At 39.8% G+C, this 24,982-nt stretch overlaps 1 protein-coding gene across 5 annotated transcripts in view; it reads left to right on the top strand.

The window, feature by feature from the left end:
* Positions 1–24,982, top strand: part of camk2b2 (calcium/calmodulin-dependent protein kinase (CaM kinase) II beta 2) — a 54,882-nt gene that overhangs the window by 25,009 nt on the left and 4,891 nt on the right. For 2 of the 5 annotated variants that reach the window (XM_032569679.1, XM_032569678.1), the window contains exons 7-18: positions 3,253–3,355; positions 5,874–5,957; positions 6,042–6,136; positions 6,249–6,371; positions 7,739–7,822; positions 9,324–9,366; positions 10,846–10,917; positions 12,198–12,235; positions 18,501–18,569; positions 20,194–20,238; positions 20,871–20,919; positions 24,376–24,451. In XM_032569679.1, coding sequence (XP_032425570.1) covers positions 3,253–3,355; positions 5,874–5,957; positions 6,042–6,136; positions 6,249–6,371; positions 7,739–7,822; positions 9,324–9,366; positions 10,846–10,917; positions 12,198–12,235; positions 18,501–18,569; positions 20,194–20,238; positions 20,871–20,919; positions 24,376–24,451 — 881 coding nt within the window. The remainder of the gene's footprint in view (positions 1–3,252; positions 3,356–5,873; positions 5,958–6,041; positions 6,137–6,248; positions 6,372–7,738; positions 7,823–9,323; positions 9,367–10,845; positions 10,918–12,197; positions 12,236–18,500; positions 18,570–20,193; positions 20,239–20,870; positions 20,920–24,375; positions 24,452–24,982) is intronic. The other 3 variants (XM_032569680.1, XM_032569681.1, XM_032569682.1) reach the window with 3 other exon arrangements.

Here is a 24,982-nt window from a genome sequence, read left to right on the forward strand (position 1 = left end):
TCGTTCATTTTTAATAACGTGGGATTTTTTTTTCCAGCAGAGGACAAGCAAATGGAAATGTCATGTTACCATAGCAACACAGAGCCGTAATTAAGGGCGTGTCAGTAAACTGTCACATCCCTGTTGGACATGGGAGGAAATTTGTCAACAAGTTTTTAACAAGTTAGTCCGACAGTTTGCTTAGCAACCCGATAATAAAAAGTGTTCATTTAATAACCAAATTGTATACGCTGATGTCACATTTATTTTTAATGCGTGTCAAACCAACACATCACCAGCTGGAGGATGAACCGTGTTTTACATGGAAATATAAACATTATAGACAGGGAAGGAACGCTGTGCCTTTGATTTGTGAAAGTTCACGTGTTTTACAAACTCTGCTCGATGAGCTCTGTCATGTTACCATAGTAACCTCGTAACAACTTATTATCAGTTATCAGAAGGACTAGATTCTCTGTATCGGTCAGCTCTTTGCGTTACGGAAAGGAATATGAGTTATGTATTACAAAAATAGATTTATTTTGATTATTACAATAGTGGAAACTGAATTATTATTAGCGACATCTGGATCCTGAGTTAACCTGAGCAACCAAAGACGCAGTCAAAGTTTGTAGAACAGTGGTGACAAATAAATAGAACAGAAGAAATAGTGAGAGTAAAGCACCAGTGTGAGTTCATAAGGTGAAGATTTATTTGGTTATTTGGTCAGTATAGAGCAGGAAGCCAGAAGAAAGAGAATGGAGACTTAATAAACCAGCACCATATGTAGGGATTTAAAAGCTCACTGTAGTTAGCCTGGTCTAGTTGTACCACACCACAATGAGTAATGCTCATTTGTGGTAGAACCTAACTTTAAAAACAGCTAGAACTCAAGTCATTGTTAGCATTATTATTGTGATATTTACTGGCTCAGTGGCTGTGATATTATTACTGTGATATTCAGTTTCCTGTCCTTCACCAAAACAGATAATGGATGGAGAAAAGGAAATGACCAAAATACCGTGATTGCCCTCTCTCTTTTCATTTAGCCTGGTATTCAAACTGACCAGTTCAGCGTCTCGTTCCAGAAGCCCCTTCACTTTTTTCCATATTTTACGTTACACCCTGATTATACATATAAACATTGAACATTTAAAAATAATAACTACATAGGTATTCACTCCCTTTGCGGTTTCACTCAGAATTAAGCTCAGATGTATAAGTTGTGGTTTGTATCATTACACAGTCAAAAATTAACACCAATAATTGGGATTATTATTATTTCTCTTATTTAGCCACAAGAGAAAACAATTGGGGTTCATTTTCCATCATGTTAACTATTCAGTGATAAATGTTACAGTTTTAAACTACATATTTAATTAGCAAACTAACTACTTATTTAGTTTACAAACTAAATATTTGTCTCCAGTCTAAACATTTAGTTAGCAAGACAAATAAGCCAAATATTTAGTTGGCAAAGTAACTATATAGCTGCAAATGAAATATGCAAACTAAATTAGCTAAAGATTTTAGTTTATAAACTAAATATTTAATCCAAACTAAAAATTTAGTTAGCCAGCTAAATGAGCTAAATATTTTTAACAAACTCTTTATTTAACTTCAAACTAAATATTTACCTAATTATAATATTTTGCTTGATAAGTCACAGATGTAAAATATTAAAACTTTCACTTCTAAAAGTTGTAATATTTAGTTTAAAACTTTTAGAAGTACAGTACAGACCAAAAGTTTGGACACACAGTTGTGTCCAAACTTTTGGTCTGTACTGTAAATGAGTAAAATTGTGAAAATATGACCCTCATTTGTTTTCTGTTATTACAGGATAAATAAACCAAAAATATTGCGATTCATTTTTCATTGTATAACTTCACAATCCCAAACATTTGCATCTGATTCCCACTGGGGTGTTTGTTGGTGAGTTGTCATATATAGTCAGATTCCAGAAATTAAAACGTCTTCCAATAAAACCAAAAGTTTGCACGAAAATTTTGCTTTGACGCCACAGAGGAAGCACAGGGTGAGAGTAGAAAGGAACAACTTCCTTTAAACAGAAACCTCCGCAATGAGGAGTGCTCCAGCTGGAGGTAAACACACAGCTAGCTGCTACTCTTTAGGCAGATTACTGTTTGATTCATCGGATCAGTCAGTGTGTCTTTCCTCGGTCTCATCATTAACTCAGCATCAGAGCAGCACAGACACCACTACCTCAAACAGATAAGCTGTCCTCTGTCATCCTGAATTAAAAGAAAACAGCAAAAAGGCTTTAAACCCCATCTGTCAGTCTGCAACGTCCACAGCTATTATTAATCTTCACAGCTTCCTTTGCTTTTCCTTTGCTTCTGAAAACAATAAGGGAGCAGGAGTTTTGGGGCGCAAGGGTCAGATTGGGATCGTTTTTATCAATGTAAATGTGTTGTTTTTAATTATACAACTGAAAATATTTAAAATTTTTGAATCAGGTTTTACACACTGGAAGAAATCAAAAGAACAGACCTGCAAAACAAACATGGAGGCGTTTTATAGACATGAAGGACGTAAATAACTCATGTTTTGGTATAAAAGCAGAGACCAGAAAAAGAGGAAATGACAAAGAAAGACTAAAATACACAGAAACAATACAAAAGACACAGTGGACACAACGACGCACCGCTGCATTATGTAACAATGTAATAAAATCACTGCGTCACCTGCGTCATGCAATAATCGAATAAAACCCCTGAATGCATTTTGAATCATTTTGCCTCGTCGCTCAGGGTTCAGACTGCGAATCTGAAAAGGAGACTAAACAATCAAAAGTTTGGCGTTTAGTCACCAAAATTTCAATTTAAATTCATATATGGGATCTACACCATGACTGTTATTAGAAGTACAACAATTAGGATGAACACAATATCACTTTACATAATGCGCTATTTATTACATTACCACTTCTAAAAATGAAAAATAAATAAGAGGCGGCTTCTGAAGGCAGTTGGTTGCCGTAAAGTGTGCTGAAATGTTGAAATTCACACTAAACATTGTGGCTATGGTGACAGAATGTGGAAAAGTCCGTTCTCCACCGAGCCACGCTGAATTCTTCAGGTTGTTGATCTCTTCAGACGTTGTGGAGTTTTTCCTTCCTGACCCCGGTTGCCGGTCAAAGCGGACTGCTTTGCTCAGATCCCAGCCGGGCTCTGTTAACAAAACCAGCGTTCTGCTCCACCCTGCAGTACTGATGGGACTGTTTGTCTGTGGTGTTTGTTGCGCCTGCAGCCGGAGAACCTGCTGCTGGCCAGCAAGTGTAAGAACGCAGCTGTGAAGCTGGCTGACTTTGGACTGGCTATAGAGGTTCAAGGAGACCAGCAGGCTTGGTTTGGTAAGTTATATATACACACACACACACACACACACACACACACACACACATATATATACAAATCATCCAAAAGGGTGAAGTCATACAACCACAGGTTTATATTTCATAAATAGCTGCGTTTCCATTACAAATGTGTGCAATTCTTTGTTTATATTCTACTAATATCAATAAAACACAATTTCACAATTGCTGTGTTTCCATTAAATAAGAAGTTAATTTAAAATCACATGTGAATAAGCTCGTTCATGCGGAAAGTCACTAATGAGCAGTTAGCTGTTAAATGTTGCAGCTTTAAGAAATATCTACAGAAACTGCATTTAAACATAAACGTCCTGTGGCATTTTTATTTCATCTGCTAAATAATAAACGAAATATGGAAACTTGCATGCATGTTTGAGAAATCCTTTAATCTCCATGGCAACCATTCAGCCGTGTGGGTGAGCGTAGCTCCGCCTGCTAGGACCAAGCTCCTCCTCTGAGCACTTTTTCTTCCTCTCCTCTTAACAAATGATCCAGTTGGATCTTCTATTTTCCGCAGTATTTTTCCCATATATTACCTAAAGAATAATAAGAACGAATTTTAAAACAAAGTTGGTGGTTTTCTGTTCAGGAAGCAAACGTAAATGAGTTACAGAGATGAAAAGTGCTTGCACGAACTGAAATAAGTGCTCTACATGTCCTCCTGTCGGTCCAGAGCCAAGGCAAAGATGCATAAAGAGGCTGCGCCAAAGTAAAAGCTCTGCCTGGATGTCATCTATTTTTGAACAGCACTCACTGCTGTGATTATCTGAAGCATTTCTTAGCTGCAGTGGAAAAACTCTCCACTCGCTTTCTTTGCTGTGGACATGTTTATTATTATTACTTTTTTGTTTTTTTATTTTCTACCCAATTCATCACCGGTCCTCTCTGTATTAAAACATTGAAAGCTGGCCTTTTCTGTAGACGGGTGGAGAGTCCCACTTTTCTAATCTCTCCTCCGTCAAATATAGCTGCCAGCAAACTGATTAAGATGTCTTCGTCCGCCATCTCCAAATCCGCTCAGCGCCGAGACGAGCCAGACGAAATCCAGACGTGTCAATATTTGAGGTTAAAGTAAAACAGTTTCCGCCGATTGAACCAGCGGAGGCAGGAAGCTGGAGTTGTAATGCTGCCGGTGGGTGGAGGGAACTCATTAAGACTCACCAGGAACAGTTTGCCTCTGAGAGCGAAGGCAGCCAGATCGTTTAATCTTTAAAGATAAGTCGGCGGCAGAAAGGTTCCAGCTCTGGAGGAATGGAGGCAATCCCAGTTAAACACCGGAAAGAAGGAGAGTCTTAAATACGATTTATTAAATAGTCCCCAGATGAAACTGTCGTGCAAGTCAAAGGGATAATGATGTGGTTCAGTTGTGATTGTGTAATTTAATCAACTTAATATATTATTAAATAAATTCATTTAGAAATTTATGTAAATAGAGAAAAAATGGAGACAGAATCAGAAACCAATCTTTACCGTTTAATCTCCAGTACTTGTTTTTAGTTCATACAACAATTAGCTACAGGTGAAGGTTTTGCACACTCATACCTGTTTCACTTAAAGGGGCATTAATATGTTAACATACCCGGTGTGTTGCCTTGATACTTTCATGCATGTGAGTCACAAACATCTGCCCCGCGACTCCTCCCACTCAACTCCTTCAAATTAGCCTGCAGCAATTAGCAAACAGCTGGTGGAATGTCCCAGAGTCTGGAGGAAGAGTGGAGAGGACCAGAACCCACTTGGGTTGAAGTCCAGAGTGACGTGTCCACAGTCAGTGATGGTTTGGGTCACCATGTCATCTGCTGGTTCAGGTCCACTGGCTTCTGAAGTCCAGTCAACACAGCCGTCTACCAGGACATTCTGGAGCACTTCATGATTCCCTCTGCTGATGAGCTGAATGGAGATGATTTGATTTTCCAGCAGGACCTGGCACCAATCAACAATGCCAAAGGTACCAAGAGCTGCTTCAGTGACCATGTTCCTGTTCCTGATTGGCCAGCAAATTACCCTGACCTTTAGAGAATCTATGGACTGTTGCCAAGAGGAAGATGAGAGACACCAGACCCAACAAGAGAGATGACCTTCAGGCAGCTGTCAAAGCAGCCTGGGCGTCCATTACACCTACGCAGAACCACAGGCTGATCGAATTCATGCCACGTGGAACCAGATGCAGAAATTCATGAAGCTAAGATGCTATTGTCTCTAAATGTGTTCTGACTCATTTTGACAAGGAGTCATCTACCTGTAAATGTTTTTATTAAGGAATCTTTTAGCTAGTTTATGTGTGACGGCGTTAACTCTATGTTCTGTGAATCTCGATAAAAATGAACCATTTCACTTTACCGAGATGACTGACATTTTTCACTTTTACGCAATATCCTAATCATTTGAGATGAACCTGTAAGAAGCATCTCCTGCATAAAAAAACCTGCTCTTCGTCTAAAACGAAACCTTAATGCTAAGAATGTGCATCCTACTTTCCCTTTGTTTCTGTTTGCAGGCTTTGCAGGAACACCTGGCTACTTGTCCCCAGAAGTACTGAGGAAGGAGGCGTACGGTAAACCTGTAGATATCTGGGCATGTGGTAAGCTCTATGTTTACGTCGTCATGATTGCCGCCTCCTTGTTCTCTAGCCCGTCACTCTAGACAGATGTATTCCTGTGTGTAGGCGTCATCCTTTACATTCTTTTGGTTGGGTACCCTCCGTTCTGGGACGAAGACCAGCACAAGCTCTACCAGCAGATCAAAGCCGGAGCGTACGATGTGAGCTTGTTTGTTCCTTCGCTTTTCTCTGACTTGAGATGGAAAAAATATCGCTGCTTACATATTTGTTGAATGTGTGTGTGTGTGTGTGTGTATGTATGGGTTTGATTAGTTTCCCTCTCCAGAGTGGGACACAGTGACTCCTGAAGCTAAAAATCTAATCAACCAGATGCTGACTATCAACCCTGCCAAGAGAATCACTGCCCAAGAGGCTCTGAAGCACCCGTGGGTCTGCGTAAGTGACGTTCGCACATCCAGAACCCCGCTGCTGCTGACAGAAAACAATATTTCGTCGCCTCCACTTTGACTAATTTGTAAAGGCCTAATTGGGAGTCTCAGAAAATCTGATGGAAGCTGCCAAGCCTTCCCACCATCTGTTCCCAAACACGCAATCTATTCCTGACTGGAGCAGATACCAGGCCCGGCTTTCTCTGGACAATTAGTGTCAAAGAAATACAAAAGTGTGACTTCTCTTTGAGAAGGTATTGCAAGGTATTACATTCAAGGTATTGCGCAGGTGAAACTTGATATTTACACATATTGTATGAAAGAAGGAATTCTAACAATGAATCAGACTAAACTTTTTCTGATTTAGGTCAGTCAAGATTACCCAAATAATTTTTGTTTGCCAAATGTCAGAGTAATGAGTGAAAGACGTCTTAGATATTTTTGATACTCAGAAATGAGCCTTTGAACAATTTTGGGAAGCCCAGATGAAGGTTTTGTAAGCAAACCTATGTCTCAGTTTGGTTGGAGTGAACTCTGGTGCAGTTTGAAATTATATGTGATTGCCAACTGGAACGCAGACCATCCAAAAGCAGGAAGACAACTAGAGGGCAGGGCATTCTGGGCAAATACAACCAAAACAAACGAGCTAGTCTAGAAATTACTCGTGGTCTTTTACCAAAGAGAAATCCCACAACTGCTAAAATTTCATGCCACTCCATTTTTGTTTAGATTTTGTGAAAAAGGAAGTTGCGCTCAGTGTCTTCCTCAGAGGTTTTTGTGTCGTTTCCTTCAGTAGCGCTTGGTGCAGTGCCTCCACAGGTAAGGAGGGGAACAGGTTTTTCAAAGGGTTTGGTGGATTCGTCACAGTGCAGTGTGACGAAGATGGTACAAATGTTGCTGTTTTGGTCCCCAATTTAACTGAAGCAACCGGACTATCAGGTGGGAAAACAACCGTAGAGTTCAAGATGGGACGGGATTTATTGTTAAGCAAAATGAAGTCTTTGTAGGAAGAACTCACTTCTTCTATTTGACTCTGAGCAGCTTTGAGATTCAGCTGCAAACAGCGGCTTCCTGAAGTCAAACATCGCCCCTCGGATAATTTATGCCTTTGTAGTTCAGTTTGCTGTGTTTACCGGCGCCTGGCTCTGCTCCACAACCTCGCAAAGCACTCAAAATACTTTGGCCGAAATCCACGAAGAGCAACGTGAATCTGTTTAGGCCTGGTACCTCGGGAGCCTCAGAATCAACAAAATGTGTTGTGTAAAGCAGAGGCTCTCCTGCAGTTTCTGCCCACATAAATCTGTCAGTGCCAAAGCTGCTCTGCTGTGATGTTTTATTTTCAGCATCTCTCTCTCTCTGTCTCTCTCTCCACAGCAACGCTCAACGGTGGCCTCCATGATGCACAGACAGGAGACGGTCGAGTGCCTGAAGAAGTTTAACGCCAGGCGGAAACTTAAGGTGTGAAAAAACTAAATGGGTCATGAAGACATTTTGTTTCTTCTTCTATTGCTCTACGTTTTGTTTTACAAACTCAGCAGCATCATAGAAATAGAGATCAGCAAAGTGACAGGCAATAAAGGCAAGTAGATTCACACAACGACAATAATATGCAATGTATAAGAACAGAATAAAGATCTATATGCTGTACAGTAAGGGCAAAATTTCAGCATAAATACTGTGCAGTTATAAAAGAAATAGTGTACTCCGGTCTAAAGAAATTTGCAAATGAGTAGGTTCATTTTAATTTCAAAATATGCAAAATCAGCATGTGAAAGACGTCTTAAGCATTCAAAAGAAATGATTATTTCTAATATCTTAGCAATAACACATGAAGCAATACATTTTATCTTCAGGAAACAGGAACCATAGTGTTTCACTTGATGACTCGACCATGAATCATCAAAGTAAGATGGAGATTAGTTTTATCCAGAGTGATTTGATCACAAATACAGCTTTCCTTCACATATTTTTTCAATGGGAAGCATTGAAAAAAAATCTCATTTGGGGCTGAAACTCTTCAAAAAAAGTCAGATTTTCCTTTTTTTCAAAATCCCTTCAAAAAAAAAAAAAAAAAAAGTTTGGGAAGGAATTTCCAGTGGAGAAAATGTGGAAGAGAGTGTGAGTCCTGGGAGTCTGTTTCCCCGGAGACAGAGGTGTGACTACTTTAAAAGAAGCGGTTTCACAATAATGGTTCAAATTTCAGTATAAAAGTCCACAGAATTTTCTATGAATTCACAAAAAGCCTGGCTAGACAGATAGATGCCACCTTTCTCTTTTTGCATAAGAGCAAATATTGAAAATTTGTCACAACTATTTCTGTATTAGCACTTCAAAATTGGTCATTTTAATTGCAAAAAAAATCACAAAAATGATAAAATCCTGATAAGACTGATCAATGTGAAAAGATATTCAATATTATTTAACTTTAAGAACTACTTAGTGAATCCAGATATGGCTATTTATTAATATTTTATTTTATGTAAGAATTTGTTGATGGGTTTTATCTAAGGGTGTACCGATAAATCGGCCCTGGTTTCCTTAATATTGCTGATCGGTGATCGACCCATACTTACACGATCTTATCCACCGATCTTATCTGCCTCAGTAGTCATCCTACTGTTACCAACTCAGCGACTTTCTTGCTTAATTTAGCAACATTTCAGACAAAAAAATATATTTAAAAAATCAGTATCAGCCAAAATCGAAATCGGTAGGTCAGGCTTTTTAAAGATCGGTAATCTGGAAGTAGCCAGAAAAACTGCAATCGGTGCACTCCTAGTTTTATCAATACATTCTGCTGCTACCGGCCATTTTGAGAACATCCATAAACTAGACATGGTCCAGAATGAAAATGAGTTTGAATCTGCAGCGTTACACGCCTCATTCAGACATGAACCCTGTTCACTCGTGTTTGTTTGGCCTCATGATAATGCTGCTCTCTCTCTCTGTCTAACCAAAGGGAGCCATCTTAACCACCATGCTCGTCTCCAGGAACTTCTCTGGTAAGAACTGTGCTCTGATCAGACGGGTGACATGCCATCTGTCCTTCACACACAAGCACACCCACACTAAAGTTCACACTCATTTATGCATATGATGGCAAAGTACAGAAGAAATGTGAAAAATCTCTCCAAGCATGGCAGAGAAAGCCGAAGAAAAACCATACAGTTCATCCCGTTCAGTTTTAGCTCCCTACAGTTCTGACTAAACATGTCTTAATTACAATAGACCATTACGTGTGATGTGTTGCAGTTGTGCTGGTAAGAAAAACCTTGTTCAGGAACCGCAGCTAATTAATTTTATGACCACTTACTCAGCCGAATGAGGAGAAAAAGAAGTTCCCTTTATTGCAGATGAGTGTTTAATCAGAGATCAGCCTCTGCTTCGGAGTTCAGTCAGCACACAGATACGTACGATCTGACGCACCAAGAAGATGGCAACAGGTGTGAGGAACAAACATTTGAAATGTTAACATCTGTCTGATGAGTCCAGAACCTAAAGCCTCACCAGCATCTAAAAAGTGTGGTGTGGATTTGTGTTTAGCTTCCTAGTAAAAAAACCCAAACAAACTTATATTTCTGCTGCAGTTAAAGACTGAATCTTATCACTCAAACACATTCATATTGGACCTGCTTTCAAGTCTTGGCAGATTCTAAATATTTTTGAGTGTGTAGTTTCACTTGGCCATTCTAACACACAGACATGCTTAAAAACTGCTTTTTAAAAAGTTGTTTTCGTTTTTACATATTTGTTGAAATTGTCACTATGTCGTGACAGTGAAATGTGAGACAGACAATCTGCGAAAAGACCAATCTCCTCCATGTCTTCCCTCACTGCTAAATGTACTAATGGTGGAGAAACAACTTACCGTTACAGTAAAGCCGTTTATCTGCCATGCTAACTAGCCCTAGCATTCAGGACAGGCTCTATTAGCCGCATAGCTGCAGAGTAGAACAGCGCCAAGCGGAGAGGCAGAGGGAGATGATGAGCAGCGCCACATGTAGGGTGATTGACAGCGCCAAGACCCACCTCCTGGCTCTGATTGGTTGTTTCTGGTTAGCATTGGGAGAAAGCAGAATAGATTGGTTATTTTCACAGATGATCTGTCTCATAACAATCACAATATGATGACAGCTTTAACAAATATGTAAGAAAATATATATTTTTTTCATAAAAGTGACACACTGCAGCTTTAAATCGAACCCGGGGGTCTACAACCTGTGGCTCACAATGACTTTTGAACACTTAAAAATGATAGAGAACCAACTGATATTTGTTAAATGAAATTGCATTAAATAAATTAACATTTGTGGTTGTATCATGGAAAAATGTGAAGTTCAGGGTGGTATGAATATTTTTGGCAAAGCACTGCATGCCCTGTAATAAAGTATCATTTCTTACTCAAGTAGAAGACCCTGAAGTTCATGCAGTTCCTGGTTTTCTCTTGTCTAATAGTCTCGTGTCTCTCCGTTGTGTTTCAGTGGGTCGACAGACCACAGCTCCGGCTGCCGTCAGTGGGGTGGCGGGAACCACCGCTGGAATCGTGGAACAAGGTGACCCCGCTTCCTCCCCTCCCTCCGGGTTGGAAAATCCTTAAACTGATTCAGTTACATGAAAATCTGCACATAGCTCACACTCCTTGCTCGTTTTAATCTCTCTCTCTCGCTCTGTTCACCTTTAACGCACCTTAAATATCTGCCAAGGTAAGCAGCTTCATCGCTCCTCTGTTGCTGCGTTTCCAACCTTTGTCAAAAACTTTGACAAAGGTTGAACCCGCCACCACTTCCTGTCGTCGTGTTCTTCGTGGTTTGAGCCAGTGGCGACATCCGGTTATTGATCACGTGACTGGTGCGATGCCAAAAAGTGTTTCCATTGCAGTTTTGCGAAGTAAACTAATTTCGATACAACCCAAAAAATAAAAAAATAAATAAATAAATCATCCTATCGCCAAAACTTTCAGTCAAAAAACGAGTTATTATTTAATTTTTTCAAAATTAGAGTGTTTCCATTAAGCAAATTTATTTTCGAAATGTCAATTTGCGCAGTCATATGGTGAATGGAAACGCAGCTCGTGAGAAGAGGGTATTAATTTTCATCTCTTCTTCTGTGGTAATAAGAATCAGGAGTGCATGCGGTATTTAGAATATGAGGGGGGGAGAGAAAGAGAGACTAGCCGCGGTGGGAGGGTTAGCTTCACGCAGAGCTGTAGCGTCGCTCCATGAGGGATTAATGTCGGCGCTGCGGCTCCTCGTCTCGTTTTTAACATCTCAGAAAGTATCCCAGCACCAGAGCGCGCGCTCTCTGTGTTTCCTGGCTCTGGTCAATGAACCGCAGTAATCCATCCTGCTGTTGAGATTAACCGACCCATTATCATTTACCTGCAGCTCTATTCCACTTCCTCCACAGCTCCATTCCTAATCCCCCCTGCGTGGAGCGGTGGCTGTGTGTGCATCTCTGTGTTTGGATTATATGGAGAATTAGACTTTTTTTTATTTTTTTTTATTCCCTCCTCCCCTCATGGCTGACGCCCTCTGCTTATCTGATGCTCCGAACAGCGAATCAGGGTTAGGAAGTGCCAGTTTTTAATGTTTCCCACTGAACAAAAGGGAATGTTTTTGATCAGTTTTACATTAACTTGTAATATTTCCAGCTTGCTTTCAAGCAGGTGGTGTTTTTTCCTCATTTATTTTTTTCATTTTTGCAATGCTTGCATGCATGAATAACCGTGCGTGTGTGTTTTGTGTGAGCAGATTTTTCGGAGTGGTGGTGGTCTGAACGTTTGCTATGATGTGTACTCTTCCGTCTGAGGGTGTGTCGTTCTGCCTCTCCGCAGCAGCCAAGAGTCTCCTCAACAAGAAGGCAGAGGTCAAGGTAGGCCAGGTCCAGTTTTTATCCGCTCCGTCTCTGTTTTGTTCCATATTTATTTATTTTTTAATTCATGGCAAACTTGTCGTTACATTAAGTACTGCAGAGTTTTGGCCTTAATGGCACAGCATGAGTCATTGTTTTGCAGGAGGTTTTATTTCTACCGGTGGAAATCAAGAGGCAATGCCAGACCTCATTATGCCTGTACACTGAAAAAGAAAGAAAGAATGGAAGTCCAATTTAAAATAAATTGAGTTGTTTTGTTACATGCAATTGAATTAAGCTTGTCAAACTTTCTTTCTTTCATTTCTTTCTTTTTTTTTTTTTATGTTTGTTTAACATGACAACTTAATAAGCTTAATATATTTACTTGGATAAACTTAATTTGATTGCCTGTAACAAATTAACTTGATTTTTTTTATAAAGTTAGATTACCTGTGTTTTTTTTTTTCCAGTGTTCTTGAAGCCTGAAGGAGGCCTGTAGGCATATTTGGTTAATTTATGATCATATCAAACTCAAAACGTGGTATAAGTTTTGTGTTTGATATCACAAACCCACTGATGTTCACATGATTCACATGAAAAAACAAACATCGTTCTTTAGGTTTCTTTAAATCTTTCGAAGTCTACATCTGATTCTCTGCATCTTCACTGAAAAAAGAGAAAGCAGCTCCAACTTTAAAAAAATAAATGTGTTAACTGGTCACAAGCCGTTGAATGAAGTTTGTTTATTTACTTTGACAACTTAAACTTCCTAAATTAACTTGAAGTAACTTCATTAGATTTTGTGTGATGCATTTGTTGCTGCTTCTTTGTCAGGACTCTCTTGACATATTTTTAGTCTCAATGGGCTTTTTATTCTGGTAAAATAAGGGTTATGTATATAAAACTTATGACCAATTATTGCATTTTTGTTAAGTTGGAGTTGCATTCTATTTTTTTCAGTGTTTGCTCTCTCAGACATCTTCATTTGGCTTGGAGGACACTGCGCAGCACTGCTGCAGACATTTTTCACTCAGCATATTCCCTCAGTGCCAAGGCGAATCTCGTTAAAGAATTAATTTCTGCATGCTTTAACTCTCATGAAGAGACTTCACAGATGCTGAATGTGCAGTAATTTGGGTTCTGATGTTGCTGCGTTTATTTTTGCTGTAATTTCATCTAAAGTCTGAAGTGTTTGCAGTCTGCTGCTTTCTGTTGTGTGTGTTTATTGTGTGTGGGCGTGCATGTGTGTGTGGGTGTGTTTGCAGTACGCGGTGTTCTTCTGTTGGAAACCTGTGTAATTTGGGTTCTGTATAAGCATGCAGTGTTTGCATGAGTCAGTGGGATCCTCTGTGTGTTCTCTGGATGAAAGCTCTGTGAAAGTCAACTACAATGCTTAAAGGGGCAGCATCAAGTATTTTCAAGCCACATAGTGCCATTTTGTAGCACAGTCAAGTATTATACTAACTTCTGTTAGGTTTTCTATCTAAAAGAACGTGGAAGCCAGTGTAGGACGGCCTTAGCTTGAGTTTCCCTGCGGATTTGCTCTGTCACAGCGAGGCTAATGAGACCTGCAAGGCTTAAAACAAATGAAGAATTGCTTTCAAAATGTTCGTGTACAGTAAATTAACCATATCAAACACATAATTAACATTATTAGCATTTTATATCCTCTCTAGGTGTCATACTAACCATAAAATGACATGATGTAATTATTCATTCATCTGGGCTTGTTAGGTGTGAACACTGAGGCTGTTATGCTGTCTGTTAATAGTGTTAACTTCACTCGTCTGCTGTAGTTATACAACAATTATTTGGATTCCTGTTCCTTGCAGCTTGTCAACAGAACCCTCAACAACCCGCTAGAAATACATTTTCATTTTAAATGGTCGGAAAAGACAGAAACTTTGTGTCAATTACAGTTCTATCTGTCTTACTGTTATAGGCTGAACAGAAACCCAGATGAAAATATGAAGGCACATTGTTTTTCCACCCACATTTAATATTGTTAATACCTGACTCATCCAGTGACTGTATTGCTATTTGTCATGCTGATGGAGACTTACGTTGTGTAGGTCCTGTCAGTTGAGGCTCTTTCTGGGTTTCAAAGGTTAAACATTTTCTAAAAAAAAATTTTTTTTTTTAAATAGGTCATTCCAGAGGTTAAGAAGCCAAACATTTTCCTCTTTTTGGAAATTTTCTGAGTTTCAAAAGTAGAACATTTTTAACGTTTGAAATTCAAAAATGTCCTTGAAGCTTTTTCTATAGAAAATTCCTGAGATTAATCTAAAAAATCTGAGTTTTTTCCTCACAAATTTACTCCTCTGCTTTTTTTATATTTATAATGGCCCTAATATGCTGTTGTAGGAAACCAAATGAACTTAGATGAACAAAGTAACTTCCTGATGGGACCAAACGTAAGAATATATAACCCGATACAGAGATGTTTGTCTTTGCTATCAGGCATCCAGTTAACCATCCTTTATTCCACCATGGTTTTTATTAATAAAGCAGTTTTCCAGTCTCCTCTTTCTGCAGTCTCTCTTTCCCACATCACTAACCCTCCCCTTGCTGGCGAGGAGCGCCCTGATGCTAATCTCAGATTATTTCCCACCAGATGATTAATCTCTCATTACATAATCACAGGCCTGCCAGTTCTGTGCTGTGAAGTCACAGGAAGGCAGCCAACTTGGAAATGTCTTATTATCCTTCAGCACTGTAGCTTTATCTTAAGACTAGAAGATTTAAAACCTCAGGATGAGCGACAGCTCAGTTTAAATCACTTTGTTTAACGTCCCTTTTTGTCTTTCTCTCTCTCATTTAAATAATGAGGAGCAGTGGTGTGGAAATATTCTGGGTTCACATTATTACGTCTATTTTTCTACCTGCAAATAAAGTTTTTACCCCTTGAATATATTTTGGAGAAGCTCAGGCCAGGTTTAAAGCTTTACCTGGCCTGTTTCAGATCTGGAAACATGCGCCCTCTACTGGGCAGGGTTGGCTTCGCCCACTAAAACTGTGATGGAAAATATTTTGTCAGCTGCCATTTTGGTACATGTGGAAAATAGACTAAAACTCAAGAAAAAGTCAAATAGAATGAAGGATTATTGTTGGATAATGTTACTGTTGATTTAGCTTTATGGTGCAAAAATAACTCTTCAACACAAATTTCAGATTTTAATTTGTTTTTAAAGTTGGAAAACTTTCACTTCCTCTCACATGATCAGGGGCACCGCCAGGAATCTTGGGCCCCATGACAAAAAATGAAATTGGGCCCCCCCCCCTCTCCACGCAGCTGCTGTTACAATTTCTTGAGTCTATCTGAATTATCAAAAGCGTCATAATTTTAAAGGCTTGCAACTGCCTTGGTTTCTTTGGTTCAATACTGATAACTAGCACAATATTCACTGCTAGTGAATTTTACATGAAACAGTTTGCATACAGTTTGCAAGTAAGTTGCTTAAATTTTTTTCTATTAGTTTTCTATTACTGAAACGTCTCTCCACACAGGCAACAGTTATAGGCAACGTGCAAAATATAGATAAAGCAATTCAGACTTCTCAAAAAAATACTATGTAGTTGCATTTTATTCAAGCTGCAGTATATAACTTTAATAAAATGTTTTCTCTATATTTGTTAAAGCTGGCACCATGTCATGACAGTTTGTTATGAGACAGATAATCTGTAAAAAGATCAATCTAATCCTCCTGAACTACATTACTGGCTAAAGTAATGCAACGTTCTGGCCAAAAACAACCAGTCAGAACCAGGAGGAGGGGCTTAGTGCTGTCAATCAACTTCATTCTCTCACTACTAAATGTTCTAATGGTTGGGGCATGCTGTGGTGGCGCAGGGGGTTAGCACGCCCCACGTTTGGAGGCCTTAGTCCTCGACGCGGACGTCGCGGGTTCGACTCCCGGTCCCGACGACCTTTGCCGCATGTCTTCCCCCCTCTCCTCACCCTCCTTCCTGTCTGCCTACTGTGGAAAAAATACGAGCCACTAGCGCCGCAAAAACTCTTCGGAGAAAAAAAAAAAAAAAAAAAAAATGTTCTAATGGTGGAGAAACAACTTATCATTATTGCTAGCTACAGCATAGAACAGAGCAAGGAGAGGGAGGGAGCAGCCACATGAGATAGTGATTGACAGCAGTAAAACTCTCCTGTCTCTGATTGGTTGTTTCTAGATAGTACTGGGAGAAAGCAAATGAAATAACATTTTCATAGATTTCTATATCGTACTGTCACAACATAATGACAGTTTTGACAAATATGTGAAAAAAAAAAAATAAAATAATAAAAGTTACATACTGCAGCTTTAATTTCACTCAGGAGAGGACGGGTCAGGAGGGACTAGAGCTGCTGCTGACTGACTCATCTGTTGTTAAGTGGTAAAAGGTACAAGTTAAATATATGAATATCTTGGTAATTTTTTTCTTCGTTCATAGAATGCTAGTTAAAAGGAGGCAAACAGTCTGTAGCTAAGCTAATTATGCTAAATGGTTGATAATCTCACACAATCTACCCACCTCTCTTGGAGAAAAACTGGGTTATAAATTGACACTCTTGTTTTTTTCTCCCTCTCTCTATTCTTTTGTGAAAACCTAACTTTATTATTTTTCTTAGCAGCATAGTAACAGCCACAGTCGTTCTTGTCTTCCACTGACTTCTGCTGAACAGCGTCACCATCAAGCTCCAAGCAGGAACGAACCATTTCATGCAGATTCAGGGGTTCAGGGCAAATATGGACGTGTGTTTTTTGGTCTGGGAACATTTGATTTTTACTTCTAAAAACTATTTTAGAAAACACAATATGATTAATTTTGTAATTCACAGGGTCCCAAATTTTTTTTCATTTCTATGAAAAATAAAATAAATAAATTGCGGAGGGCCACCTGTCGGTCAGGGGCCCTTGGAATTGTCATAACTTTTTATGACAATAAAAAAGGGATCATTATACAAGGTATAACTTGTACCTATACGGCGCCCCGGCGAGCTCCTGATGGAACACAACACAACAGAGTTCAAGCTGTATTGTAATGTAATGTAAGTCTCAAAAGATTTAAAACTGACTGGAGAGAAAACAAAACACTGTATAAATGTAGTAAATTACAGAATACAGTATACTGGTTCCATTTTTCAAAAAAGCTCTTCAAATGTTTTCACATTGTTATTGAAAAAGCAACAAAATTACTTACTGAAGGGATTGCTGTAATAACAGCTTTCCACTCAGCAAATCCCCGCTGATGTTTTCTTTTGATTATCACAAACATTTAAATCGCTCAGGTTTGCTTCGTAGTTGAGTTTGAAATGTTCCCCAGCGGGGGAAGAGTTTGTTTGACTCCAGGTTCCATACCTTAATAACCCTAAATATAACCACTTCATGTTCCTCAATATTAAGGTACTAAATATATAAACATATAAAATGTTTATAACCAGTTTTGTGCCCCCGCTCGGCTTTCAGCAGCAGGAAATCGGAGCGTTCCTCTGTGGAGTGTGTGTGTGTGTCATGCCTGCAGTCGACCGTTTCTGCATGCTGATTTAGAACATGCACTTACATTCTCGCTACTTATTTGAGAAACAGAGCGGCTGTATATTTAGCATGTTATGTCGTTTGTGTGGGTGTGTGTGAACTGCCTGTTATGCTTCACAGTTCTGTCAGAAGTAAGAGCTGCGGGTCTCGTTATCTCCTCCGGTCAAACAAAGCAGCTACATGTTGCTTTATTGGGTTTTTTTTTTTACTCGGATTTAGTCCCAAAATTTGCTTGATGTTTGTATTTTAATATCAAACGGCAAAATCTGTAACCAAAACTAGCCAGGCCACCCTCGACTGTACAGTCTGCTTGTATTCAAAGGTAAAAGTCTCCTAACCTACCTGCCCATCACAACATACCTGCCCTCTAAACCTAATAGCTGGTTGTGTCACCCTTGGCAACGTCAACTACAGTCAAGCCTTGGTTCTTTAGATCCTTTGATTAGGCCACTCCAAATCAAGTTCACTCAAATTATAGTCATAAACTGATCATTTAACCTTATGAAGTTCTATCCAAGTTGTTAGAATCACAAGAAAAGAAACCCTTTTCTTGTCCATACCTGCGTAAAAACACTCCATCTGATCTTCCTAGTGTTATTTTGTCTGGAGCTCTCCTCCGCTATCTATATTTACCTTGATTACACTGTGTATATATATATATTTTTTTTTGTCCAGTCCTCACCCACTCCCAGCCAGCAGATGGCACCTGTCTGCATTGTCTCTGAGCACTAATGCCACACTTTGTGTTTCCGTCACAGCCGCAGACAAACAGCAGCAGAAACAGCATAGTCACCAGTCCCAAAGGCAACATCTCTTCTGCTGCACTGGTACGCAGCTCTGTGTCCTGTCTGTCTGTCTGTCTGTCCGGACCACATTTACACTGCACAGAGTGTGTGTGCGTGGACGTGCGGGTGTGTGTGTGTGTGTGTGTGTGAGTGAAAGAATGTGTATTTTCTGTGTGTTTGCAAAATAATAAAGTTTTGAATCGGAGCTTCGCGAGGAATGTCTGTCGATGCAAAGGTTGACTAGATAGGCTCACACCTATCTATGTAAGGTCCCACTGCTGACAGTGCAGGTCAGAGGTCAAACACCAACAATGACATGAAAGGAAATGTCTGTAGAACTCTGAGACAGGATTGTTTTGAGGCAGAAATCTATCTGTCTGTCTGTCTGATATTTATTTATTAGGTTTAACATTTCTGTCTAGATTGAAGATGACTGTATTCCTTTGAATAAACTCAACATGATTCTCTGAAGGTTCCCTGTCGGGTGACCAACATTTTCTTCCCTCTTGGGGGCGCCACTGCTTCTCTGCAACTTTAATGAAATATTAGTAGGAATGTATGTTTCCTACTAATTAATTTTTAACCCGAGGGGAATAGAAAAAACACATTCCTTCAAACCTGTGCTACTAATTCCTTTTTTCAAAACTGAGTGACGTTTTACGTTTTATCATCATTTCACTCTTAGCGAGAGAAAAAGAAAAAAAAAAAGCCTTGCATTCATATTTTAAAGCGTCATATCCAAGAGGAGTGTATTTAAATTAGTGACCAGAGCTGCACTTATGTTTGGATGTTAAAGGGAAAAAAAGTTTGGAAACTTTATTGTTTTTCTTTTTTTTGTATAGTGGTAGAAATACTTGTGTTGCATTCAGTGGACCTAAATCACTAGATGTGTTTCCATTGACCATTTAACTGCACAATTTGACATTTAAAAAATAAATTAAAAATTGTCTTTATTGATAAATAATGATTTTGTGCTAGAATAACTTTCTTTTTTCTTCTGTTTTTGTTTTTTTTTAAAACTGCAATTTTTTTTGCATCCCACGAGTGTCACGTGATCAACAGGATGTTTCCACTGGCACAAACCAGATTTTTTCACATGAACAAACTTATTGATTTGTGACTTTTAATTGCATTTTTTATAATAAAAAAAATAAAATAAACAAACACCACAATTGCACAATTGTGTTTTTTCTGACATTAGCGGAATATTGACAAAGTTTCTGCCTACATTTGCATTGGAAACGCAGCTACTGAAAAGAACGAAGCTTTGAATCAAACTCTGGGAAGAATTCGGACCAGCAGAGTAAGTTCTGATGGACTCGATGTCCCCACATGTCCCCACATGTCCCTCAGTGGGTTATTGGTGTGTTTTAAAGGGCTTAACTCATAGCACAACTAAAAACAATCTGCCAGGTCTCATCTTTCACAAGAGACTAAACGAAGTGGAGTAATGATTACATGACTACATTCATTTTTTATTTTTTTTTTGCTGTCACTGTTTGTCCCAGATTCATCCATTGTTCAGAACTTTCTTCCCTTTTCCATGTGTTACTCTCGTCTTACTGTTTCTGACTCTCATTTGGTCATAACTCATTTTCAGTTTCGCCTTCATTTACTCCCGCTTTCTCTTTTTTCCTCCCCCTCTTTCTCTCCATTGTTCCTCCAGGAGCCACAGACTACTGTCATCCATAACCCTGTAGATGGGATCAAGGTACATCCTCTCTTTTCCTCCGTCCGTCTCCCTCATTCCTCGTCTTCTCCCCGTCATTTGTCATCCGTCCTCTTTACTCTGTTCCTCTCCCCTGGTGGGCTAAGAAGGGTTTTTCAAAGGGTCTTTTTTTTATTTTATACTTTTTACACTGTGAAGTTTTTGTGATTTTCTTTCTCTGCATGAGAGAGGTGTGTGGGCGTGAACCTGTGGAGCTTTTATTTTATTGTTGTCTTATGCTGCCTCACTGCGTTCAGACGAGTGAAGGTCTCTGAGAAATCAGTGTGTGCCAGCAGGAACGCGGCCAGATTAACACCCGTTCCACTCAGACTGTGTGCTGAACGTGGCTAAGCGTTCTACCTGTCTCTGCGTTTGTTCCCACGGAGACGGGCTCAATCCGCAGAGAGGATTGGCCTGGGTTGCGGCAAGAAATGCAGTGTTGTGTTTTTTTTGTTTGTTTGTTTGTTTGTTTTTCTTTTGTATTTTTGGCATAACCGTTGTGTGAAGATGGAGCTGTAGGCTGAAGTGTAAGTGTGTTGTGTTCAGGTCTGCATGCTGTATCAGGACGAACAGCCAGGTTTGATTTGGTTTCATGGTTCCAGTCATCGACGCGCTCCATGTTCTTTTTGTTTCAGGAATCGTCCGACAGCAGTAACACCACCATCGAAGATGAGGATGTTAAAGGTAGGCCCCGACTGCACAACTACACCCAGCTGGCTCGCTTGAATTAAAAACTGCTGAATTATTAGAGTGCCTCGGAAGAGTTTTGGAAGTAATTTTCCAAATTTATCACGTCCCGACCACCAACTACTGTATTTTATTACGATTTTACATAACAAACCAGTTAAGCATTATTGTGAAGTGGAAAAAAATGATCGTTTATAAAAATGTTGACTAGTAAAAATTTGAAAAGCGGGGTGTGCATTAGTTTTTGTTCTCTTTTAAAGGGGCGGTGTTATGTAAAATGTACTTTTTTGAGCTTCACATCTTGTTATAATATTCCATCATCAAAAACATACCTGCAGTGTTGCCTTGATTCTTTCGTGTACGTTTGAGAAATTGTTGAAACTCCCATGGCGACCACTCAGCTGTACAAAACGCCTGCAGGGACCTAGCTCCGCCTTCTAGGATGAAACTCCACCTCTGAGCTGCAGTTTCCAAGTTTCACCTCCCCCACCACTCCGGTACACGGCACTGAGAAGTAGCTCCTATAATGAACTCATCAAATGCACACTTCAACTAGGTGCTCGCTAATTGCTGCTGACTAGTCTGAAGGAGCTGAGTGGGAGAGTCGGAAATTGCAACTCCAAGTAGCAATTAGTGGCATTTGGTCCCACCAAGAGTTTTTCATAGCTGAATGGTTACCATGGGAGATGCAAGGATTTCTCAGTCATGCTGGAAAGAGTCAAGGCAACACTCCAGGTATGTTTTTGATGAGGGGAAACATTATAACATGACGTAAAGCTCAAAAACGTCGATTTCAGATAATGTTGTTTCTTAATGTTTTTCATTGGTCTTCAAAGAAAAATAAGGGGGGGGGGGGGGGGGGGTGGAAAACCTGTTAACCACAAAAACACATGATATGGCAGAAATTGATTAGCTTTGTCTGCAGGTCAAAATTTAAATGAAAATCTTGATTTTAACTCAGACAGTGGAAGAATGACAGACCTAAATACTGACTGGAAGCAACAGTGGGGGGAAAAAGGCCAACACTGAACATCTTAGAAAAGTTGTGTCAGTTGCTTTTCATAAGCAATTTTCCTGACCTGATTTAAGGGCATTGTGAAGAAAAGGAAGGTTGATGGGTAGAAATTTGTACAAAGGAACAATACCTCTACAACATAAAACACCAAGCACCTTGACAGCACTGTGATGCAGGTCAAAGCATAGATAGAATGGAAACTCATCAGTTCTTATTTTATTGCTTCAGTGAGACATCACATGCTACACTTCAGCAAATGAAAATATATCTTGTAAAATATTAGATTATTCGGTTGGTAAATAAAAAAAATAAAAAAGCCACAGAACATGAACATGTTATCACTAGCTGCTTATGTAAGCTGCCCAAAGTCCCGATCACGACCTCGTATGTTTTAAATACGTGAAAGTCTATTGGTACGGCGGTCCAAGCTTCGGATTATGGGACAGAATTATCTCCTTTCTGTCATAAAGGACAGTCCAGTGCTGCCGATGGCAAAAGGAGATTAACAAACCGAGAGAGCTTGATCGAGCTCTTCTCATGATGACTCTCTCAAAAATAAATAAGACAAAAGAAAGTTAGTTCACAAACTGAAAGGCACTTAGCTGTGCCGGCCTGGTCTTTGGGCAGATCAGCAGCTAGCCTTTTCCAAGAAATAGACTTCTGGACAGCATCATTTCTATGCACTCAGTATTTGGTTGGGGCTCCTTTGGTGTCTCTCATCTTCCTCTTGACAACAACACATAGTTTCTCTATGGGGTTAAAGGTCAGGGGAGTTTGCTGGCCAATCAGGAACAGGAACGCCATCGTCGCTGAAGCAGCTTTTAGTATCTTTGGCCTCGTGGGCAGAAAAATCCAATCTCCGTTCAGCTCATCAGCAGAATGTCCTGGTAGACGTCTGCATTGACTAGACTTGAGAAAACCCAGTGGACCAGAACCAGCAGACGACATGGCGACCCAAACCAACACTGACTGAACTGGACTTCAACCAATGTGGATTCTGTTCCTCTGTACTCATCCTCCAGACGCTGAGACCTTTATTTCCAAAAGGAAATGCACATTTTTAATGTCATCTAAGAACAGAACTCTGGACCACTGAGCAACAGTCCAGTTCACATCAAACGGGTCAGATGATCAACAACCCGGTGCTACTACTGCTGAAAAAGATGAGGAAGATGACAGGAAGTAGTTGGAGGATGACGGTGCTGCTTGATTTTTAAAGACTCATCTCGTGAGCAATCTTATTCACTTGTGATTTTAAACAGACTTCTAGTATAATGGAAACACAGCAATTGCAAAATTATTTTTCTTGTTGCTTTTTTCGTCATTAGGCAGATTCTGAAATCATTTTGCGCAACATTTGTAATGAAAACGCAGCTAATGGTGAGTCAATTTGCAACACAGGTGATTAATTGCAACAGTCTCCGCCCTGAATGAGGTCATCAATGACAGCGGGAAAATCATTTACCTGATAACCCAACACTTAGTTCATTTATATAAATATATATATAAATGTCATTTCATATTCCTTTTCCATTTTCTATCTTTACAAACGTATCTTTTAGTATTTTCTTTTTCTTTCCCAGAAATCAAATGAAACTGTGCATCTCCAACCTTTAATACTTAAAGTAGCTGAAGATAAATTTATCTGCACTTTATTTAAGTGCTGCCAAATGTCTCACTGTATAAATTTATAATGAAACAAGGACAAAAGAATCCAGCAGTGGAAATTTCGTGGGACAGGACTTTGTTGTAATTAAAACTGAAATGTTGCTTTAAGCACATTAAAGAGGGATGCAGTCTGACGTGTCTGTTTCACTGACTTTTCATTATGTGACATGCAGCTATGTGACAGGAGAGCATGTAGACGAAGCACAGAGGTGCTTTCATCATAGAAAATGGTACAAAAAGTAGAGAGAGAGAAAGAGAGAGCAAATGAGAGAGAGAGAGAGAGAGAGAGAGAGAGAGAGAGCAAATGAGGGAGAGAGAGAGAGAGAGAGAGAGAGAGAGAGAGGGGAAACTAGACAATCCGAGTGAGTTAAGCCCTTCACTTAGTGTGGGGCGGAAGCGGCGGGAGGAGGACAGGGTAAATCTCGTCCAAAGGCCGGGGACAAGAATAGCAGCATGAGCTCCAGCAGCCTCATGTGTCCAACAGAGATATGATGGATGATGAATGGAGGTAGAGGAACGACCAAGTGCCAAGACACACAATGGGGGGTACGTACGCTGTACGGTGTGTGTGTGTGTGTGTGTAAAGTTGAAGGAGGAGATGGAATCAGGAACCGGACCTCTACCAAACCGATCAGCTCTGCTGTGACTCGCCTCAGCCTCTGATGGTCCTCAGAGCCTTTTGCTCTGGCTTAGCCGTTGGGTTTATTTTATTTTATTTTTTGGGGGGGGAGGATGACTGTCACATCCTTCTCTCTACTTCCTCTCTGCAGCTCGCAAACAGGAGATCATAAAGATCACGGAGCAGCTTATCGAAGCCGTCAACAACGGAGACTTCGAGGCCTACGCGTGAGTCTGCCCCCCCCCCCCCCCCCAACCCCCCGTTCCTCATCCTTCACCGCTTTTAAAAGTTCAGGCCTGCAGCAGGAAAGTGCTTCCTGTAAAGTGAACATTTAAGCTCTCCATCAGCCACGAAGAACCATTAATCTGATTGACATGCAAAATGTGTTGTATTAAAAGATTAAAGAGTAATTACATTCATTGTTTCATCCACATCCCCCCTCACCCTTCCCTCTGCTTACTGTATAATTAAGAATAATGCCAAGCAGATTGAGGGAGAGGGACGGGAAGGCTTAGTGTGTCCTCAGCGATGGAAGCGCAGTTCCACTAAGATGGGAGATAACATGAAAAATTAATGTGATGAAAAAAACAAATCAATAGTAGGGATGAACCTCACCTGGTACACTAATGACAAACACGTTGTAAAATGTAACAGTGTTTGTTTGAAAAAGATGAGTGGATGCAACCTGACTTTTTTCAACATTTGGTAACACTCAAGTAAAAGTGACCACTTAGACTTTTCTGGTGAACATTGCAAAG

This window comes from Xiphophorus hellerii, chromosome 8 (genome assembly GCF_003331165.1).
Source record: "Xiphophorus hellerii strain 12219 chromosome 8, Xiphophorus_hellerii-4.1, whole genome shotgun sequence".
In the NCBI taxonomy this organism is placed as follows: Eukaryota; Metazoa; Chordata; class Actinopteri; order Cyprinodontiformes; family Poeciliidae; genus Xiphophorus; species Xiphophorus hellerii.